At 41.3% G+C, this 7,092-nt stretch overlaps 1 protein-coding gene across 1 annotated transcript in view; it reads left to right on the top strand.

The window, feature by feature from the left end:
* SFMBT1 (Scm-like with four mbt domains 1) overlaps window positions 1-6,814 on the top strand; it is a 34,394-nt gene extending 27,580 nt beyond the window's left edge. The window contains exons 15-20 of the mRNA XM_009891248.1: window positions 1,358-1,467; window positions 3,189-3,364; window positions 4,130-4,308; window positions 4,495-4,740; window positions 5,243-5,371; window positions 6,423-6,814. Of these exons, the coding sequence (XP_009889550.1) occupies window positions 1,358-1,467; window positions 3,189-3,364; window positions 4,130-4,308; window positions 4,495-4,740; window positions 5,243-5,371; window positions 6,423-6,563 (981 nt within the window). The 3' untranslated portion in view covers window positions 6,564-6,814. The remainder of the gene's footprint in view (window positions 1-1,357; window positions 1,468-3,188; window positions 3,365-4,129; window positions 4,309-4,494; window positions 4,741-5,242; window positions 5,372-6,422) is intronic.
* Window positions 6,815-7,092: the final 278 nt, after the last annotated feature.

The following is a 7,092-nucleotide window of genomic DNA, read 5'->3' as shown; positions in this document are numbered from 1 at the left end:
AGGAAAAGGCCATTCTTTAATGCCAGAGAGCCTCTTCTCCAGAAGGCGCTTCACAGCAAATTTACATACTCTAATGCAATAATTATTTTTCTGAAATCTCCAAAAAGGTCATGGGGTGGTTATTACCTGACCTGAGAGGCTGAATGTTTCCCAAGGCATAATTATGTGTGCATACTTGAGCTCTCATGAAACAATAACTTTAAATGCAGGAATTGGCGCAACTTCTCTGGAATTTTTACCTTCCCTACCACGTATCATAACTGGGGGAGACCTTAAGAAAGGCTTTCTGGCAGACATGCTGTAAAACAAGAGTCCAGTGGACAAGAGTCAAGCTGATTATTGAAACAGCTCCATTTTTGCATACAGAAAAGTACTCCATCCTTTCTGCAAGTTTCAGTACTCTCATGTAAGCGCTCCAAAAGAGCAAGTGTGAAATCCTGTGGCAGCTTCATTTAACCTTGAAGGTTTAACCTGCTTCACTGCCTGAAAACATAAAGTATGCACAATTCCTGCGGATGTAAAGATGCTGAGCGTTGCTAAAGTTCAACCAATATGCTCAGTTGTATTCAGTTCATTTATGACTTGTGCTCAACATATGAATCCTAGAGTAAGTTTGGTTCTTGCATTATATTTAATACTCTTTCTTTTGAACTATAGTCCTCTGGGCTGCTGCATTAGTAGGACTGAAGCTGCAAGTTTGTTATGTCAAGGTTCTGATGCACATAATTTGGGAATGATTTGGAATAAGCATGTACTGAAAATACAAAATACAATTTGAATGCATGTTTTATACTATCCTGCACGAACTTCAGGCTATTCACGACTTTAAGTTACTTTACAGCAGCAGAGAAATTTTCATTTTATTATAGTACAGGCCTGATCATGGTTCATGAAATCAAGGCAGAAGAGATCTTAAGATTCTGCGCTGTGATTTTGTAGCAAGTAGTGGGTTGGCAGGCAGCAAAATCCTGCAGCATTTTTTGGCACACCTTCACACGTCAAACAATCTGTAAGATAATCACTTGGATTTACCCAAGGTTATGCAAGTTTTGCGGTATTCAGCCCCAGGCTTTAATTTAGTGACGTGTAATTCAAGGGCAGTGTCTTGGAAATTGCTTGATACTCGTGACTCTGCAGACAAACTCTGAAGCTTTGGCAGGGCCCGAAGTGCCGACTGCTCTCAGTTTTCATTTTGGCAGTATCTGGAGGTATCTGTCATCCTGCTGTGAATGAGTGCTTTGATGCTAGGTAATTTGGATGAATAGAAGTAATTTCCTATTCTACCCTGGCACTTTAAAACAGATTTAGTGTACAAATAACTTAAACGTATTTTCTCCTCTTCCCTCTCTCACTGTAGGTTCTCACTTTATTGATCAATGCAGCTTACAAACCTAGCCGTGTCCTGCGAGAACTGCAGTTGGATGAAGAGGCTGCATGGCATGGGCATGGAGAGACCCTAAAAGCCAAGTAAATTCTTGTCCCGTTCCCTGCTTAGTTGATCCCAATAGCAAAGTTCTCTGCAGTCTACACTTTGGCTTCTCACACTTCAGAGAAGGAAAGATTGCTTCTAGCGTATCAAGATGCTGACAGCCATTAAACTGCCAAATCTTTATAAACTTCTTTATGAATGTCTGGTGAAGTACATCTGATTTTAGTGCTCCTTAATATGCCAGGTGTGCTCTGCTACTGACGTGTAAGCAGTTAATGGTGAAGTAAGAATGGTGTGGTACTGGTACAATGTAGCATATACACTGGCAGACCTGCAGGTGAGGTTTACGATAATTTAATTCACCTGAAGATACTTGTCAGTATTTTAAAGCAGAAGCATATACTGCTTAGGAAGTTTCTCAGACTTCCATGGCACTTCCACACAAATTTCTCAGTGGAAGAAGATTCCTTCTGAAATTAGGTTGTAGCAGTGCTCTGAAATGGCCTGGCATTCTGGTCTTTCTACAACAACCTATCCTAAAGCACTCCCTAGTTTTCCTCCTGAGCTTTTTAGGTTGGAGCTTCTTTGCAAGATTATTTTGTGGCTAGGAAAAAAGCAGTGATCATATTTACGTGTATTTGATAAGTCCAGATATTCCTCTATAGTCTAGTGATGGTCTTGTCATTAGGTCACTGTGTTTGTGTACTAGAGATTAGATTTTCCCACTGTGCCATAGCACACTTTCCTACATAGTTTTGAACATGTGAGTAATTCTTTTGTTGGATCAGTTTCATGTGTAAAAAGACACCTTTCCATGTATTGAAGGATTGCTCTGGATTTGGACAATAGGAAGATCATATAAAAGGTTAATGTAAATAGAAGATGTCGCTGAAGAATAGCGGGAAAAAAAAATTGTTTGGTTTCACTGAAGTTGCTGTGTGCCTTCTTTTGTCACAGTCGTGAGACCAGGGATGTCTGGACTGTGATGATACAGCTCCTTTTTGCAGTGCATTAACTGGATACTTGCAGGCCTGAGACATCCCTAATAGATACGAGCGTGTGCCACTAGCTGTGCGGGGAGAACAAAGCAGAAATGATGAATGACTCTGGCAGATATTTCACAGTGCGGCTCTGTCAGTGTCGTGGCAAGGCTGCTCAACAAAAAGAAATCTCTTCTTAATTTAAATCAAACGGGAGCAATATGTGGAGTCATGGCAAGTGATTGTCCTGACACATTGTTCAGCAGTTAGATGAAAGCTGATTGGAAATGTGACAGTATTTCATTTGTTTGCCATAGTATGTGCATAGAATGGCTCACTAGAAGCTGTCTGCTGTTACCTTTATTAGCTGAATTGGTGCACTCGGTCTTGGGTTTGGGCCCCAGCTGGCTACAGCACAGTGGACACTTCTGCAGTACCATGAAAACAAAGAACGCACAAACCACCTGTGAACAAAGAAAACAAAACATCCAAACTTTGGGATAGTCCTCTCAGATAGTGTTTGGTGGTTGCTGGCAGGGCAGCGTTGCTGTGTTGGGTACTGCAGGCATCTCTCTGGTGCTGGCATTGTTTCTTTGCTTGAGCGTGTCGTAAGAGACAGCACTACCTGTTTCCAGGACTTGTCAGTCCATAAAGTTCCTCATTGCTCAGGTTTTCCTTGAGTTTGATCTCAAAGCAACATTCTTGTATACCTCTCAGTGAAGTACTTTTCTCCTGGTAATTAGAGGATTACTGAATTATGATGATATTTTCAATGCTAGGTACAAAGGGAAGAGCTACCGTGCAACTGTGGAAGTTGTGAGGACAGCAGACCGGGTGGCAGATTTCTGTAGGAAAACATGCATTAAGCTGGAATGCTGTCCAAACCTCTTCGGCCCTCAGATGGTGCTGGATAAGTGTTCAGAGAACTGCTCTGTCCTGACAAAGACTAAATACAGTAAGTAGGCTGCTGATCTCAAACTGAGGTGGGGCTTGGAGAGTTATATTTTGGGTTTCTTCTGGCTTTGGCTCCAGAAGGAATCCAAAATCCATTGCTTTGCTTACACAAGGAGCAGCTCAAGTACTACATATTTAGGCCTACAAAATATCCGTGTGCCAGTGTGTAGAGGAGAAAAAATTAATTCTATATTAAGTGGTAGAACCATGGCTTAACTTTTTGTTGTGTGCTTACAGCTTTATCTTCTTAAGACAACTTTTGGGGCAAGAACTGACTAATATTGTAATTCAAGTAGCATTCTAATTGCTTTTACCAGTTTGTTGTGAAACAAAATAAAACCTTCTCTTTTCTTAGCCCTTAGGTTTTTTTAGTTTTTTAAGGTTTTTTTTAACCTAACTTTAGCCATTTGACACTGTGAGAACCAACAGTGTATTGAGGCCATGTTTAAAAACTGCAAAACGTCACAAAATGCGCCATTAAATTGGACCAAGTCTGTGGCTGATGATAAAATCTGATCATTTGGGGCTTCTCAGAAAAAGAGGAGGTAAATCTTTATAGGGCAAATAAAATTGATTAGTAACTCTTCTTCCTTAAACCAAATTGAAGAGGAAAATATAGACATACACATTTTGAAGTTTTGCAGTATTAGGATTTCTATTGGGAGATATCCTTCTACTGATTTTCCAGTCCTGATGATCGACAATCGTAACTAGTTGCTATTGAAGGTGCATTTCAACATGGCGCTCCTTTCTTCTGTCCTGGTAGCACACTATTATGGAAAGCGGAAAAACAAGCGGATAGGCAGGCCTCCGGGTGGCCACAGTAACCTGGAAGTAGCTATGAAGAAACCAAATAAAAGACGGAAGAGACGAAAACATTTTTTTGTTCATAAGAAAAAACGTTCTTCTGCTTCAGTGGATAACACTCCAGCTGGATCTCCCCAGGTATGAGACTACCAACAACATGAATAGGTACGGTATGTGACCTTCAACCAGCTACATTTGAAGCAACAAACTGTTAGTTCCTTGTAACCTCAGGTTACAGCTGACAAATGGGTGGCAACTGTAGCTTTTATCCTAAACTTGCCCTTTTTTTTTTTTCATTGCTTTTTTTTTTTCCTGCCTCTTCAGGGTAGTGGAGGAGAAGAGGAGGATGACCAGGATGAGGTAGATGAAGAATCTCTGACTGAAGATAGTACCTCAGAGCACCAAGACGAATTGCTTGAGGAATCAGAAGTATCAGAGAAGAAATCACTGTCATCCTCTCCTACACAGAGTGAACTGTCTCATTCCCTGGCTCAGGACCGAGACAAGCGGAAGAGGAAGCTCAGGACCTTTTCCTTTTCTGATGATGAAAATAAACCTCCTTCACCAAAGGTAACTTTGAGCGTAGATTTGTGTTCTAGTTTGCTCACTGTTGGGCAAGCACGAATATATTGGGAGTATTAACCGTCATACGTGTGTTCTCATAAAATACTCTTACCCCAAAAAGGCATTGTGAAGACACTTCAGAATTATTAAAAATCAAAATTTTTATTACAGTCATATTGCTGGACTAAACAGAAAGCTGTAGACAGAAGGATGAAGTTTCCATTTCCCAGCTGTTAGCGCTCCTTGGTTCAACCTCAGCAGTGACGTGGTGTCGACCAAATCCTGGTTTTAGATCCCTGCTTACTGGCTATAACGATGTCATAGCCTCCACCCTCAGCACAATGCTATTCTGCACATCTCTGCTAACCAAGAAACCTCTACGATTTCAGCTCTCATTAGAGCTTTATTTGGCAGCTGAATATTTGGGTGTTGGGGGGTAGAGGGGAGTGTTGGTCCATTGCGTAAGTAATATTCTGGGAATTATTTTTGTGCTGGGTGGCTTGTCTAGGACATGAAGATGGAGGTTGCTGAAAAGCTGCAGCTGGACAGTAACCCTCTGGAATGGAGCGTGGCTGATGTTGTACGATTCCTCAAATCCACTGACTGTGCACCACTGGCAAGAATTTTCCTTGATCAGGTATGGTTTTCTGACTGCTAAAATGTTGAATCTGTTACTTTGCTTCTTATCCTCTAATGAATGACAAAAAGAAGCTTCTTTAAATTTTATAATAGGGTTTTGAGGGAACAAATACATGCACAACCTTTGCATGCACAACAGCAGTTGGGAGAGGAGGGTTAAGGGAATGGCCAGAATTTTTCAGGTTTCTTTTTACTCATTAGAGGACATTTTGGTCTGTGGGGCCTCCAAATCCCAAAACTACAGAGAATGCCTGCAACCAGGCAGCATGAAGGCAGGAGCCTGTTTTCTAGGAGATACAGTTTTGCCACTTGTGTTGGCTTTTCCAAATCATAGAATCATAGAATGGTTTAGGTTGGAAAGGACCTTGAAGATCATCGAGTTCCAACCCCCCTGCCATGGGCAGGGACACCTCCCACTAGACCAGATTGCCCAAGGCCACGTCCAGCCTGGCCTTGAACACCTCCAGAGATGGGGCCTCAAATGACAAATATTTTCCATTCTGCAGACTAACTGCAGGTATCAGTGTTGTACAGCTGCACAAGTGAACATTTTTGTGCTGAAGTATGACAACTAGAGTACAAACATGAGTCAAGTTAACATTGTTCTTGCATCTTGGTTAAAATTTGCCATAAAAACATCATCTATCAAAACTAGGACTGGAACTGGTAATGACTATAGTTTATGATAGATGTTCCAGAAGATGCACTTTTTCTTGTAGAACCTCTGTTTCTAGAGAAAGATGCAAAGGTTAGGTAAAGAGACTTCTTGCATTAAATTGTCTTGGTTTCTGTTACTAGGTTTATTTTTTAAAAATAACATCTCATGAGGTTCTGTCCCTTAGCCAGTGAATTTGAGCTGACATTTTAAAAAAGAAGTGAATTTGTTGTGAGAAGGAGAGATTTATTATTTTTTTTTAAGCTGCCTGGAGTAGCATGAAAGAAATATCTGATTCGGAAACGGTCATGAATCTGAAATTACAGCCAGTCAAAGCTGAAGGAGCAGGGAAAATAAAATGCAAAGTCACTATAGAGTTTTTGTCTTCTGACAGGAAATCGATGGCCAGGCACTGCTGCTGCTCACCCTGCCCACCGTTCAGGAGTGTATGGACTTGAAGCTTGGGCCAGCTATTAAACTCTGCCATCACATTGAGAGGGTCAAACTTGCCTTTTACCAGCAGTTTGCTAACTGAGGAGCAGCCAAGTTGAAGTGGACCTTTGAAGCACAACTACAAAAACACGCTCCTTTCTCTCTAGCAAGGAAAGCCAAATGAAGTTAAACTGGGGCCCTGGTGACCTAAGAGCATCTGTCAGCCTCTGTTTTTCACTTTGACAAAAGGAAGACAACATCTGGAGCAAAATGCCAATGCAAACACAGGGGCTACTCTACCAGCTGCCAGCTCGGGAACACAATAGTCTCTTGCTCTATGGTTCCCTTTTTTTTAATGTATTTTTTAATGATTACAGAAAAGTCTCCTCTGGTGGGAAATGACATTTCAATAGTTCTGTTGGCACAGAACTTTAAAAGGAGAAACGGATCCTGTTTACGTTAGCATGTAGGCTGCCAGAAATAACCTTTCTCTGTTCCTGATGATTCACAGAATCCCCTTCCCTCCCTGTGGACAAACACTTGCTTTACCACAGCACTGGCTTTGGAATGTGCCCTTTGCACATTCGTGTGTTAATGTTGAGTTTTTTAATGAATTTGTTCATTGTTAGGAC

Source organism: Charadrius vociferus, unplaced genomic scaffold (assembly GCF_000708025.1).
Source record: "Charadrius vociferus isolate BGI_N301 unplaced genomic scaffold, ASM70802v2 scaffold758, whole genome shotgun sequence".
NCBI lineage: Eukaryota > Metazoa > Chordata > Aves > Charadriiformes > Charadriidae > Charadrius > Charadrius vociferus.
This window is presented reverse-complemented; position numbering and strand designations above follow the sequence as displayed.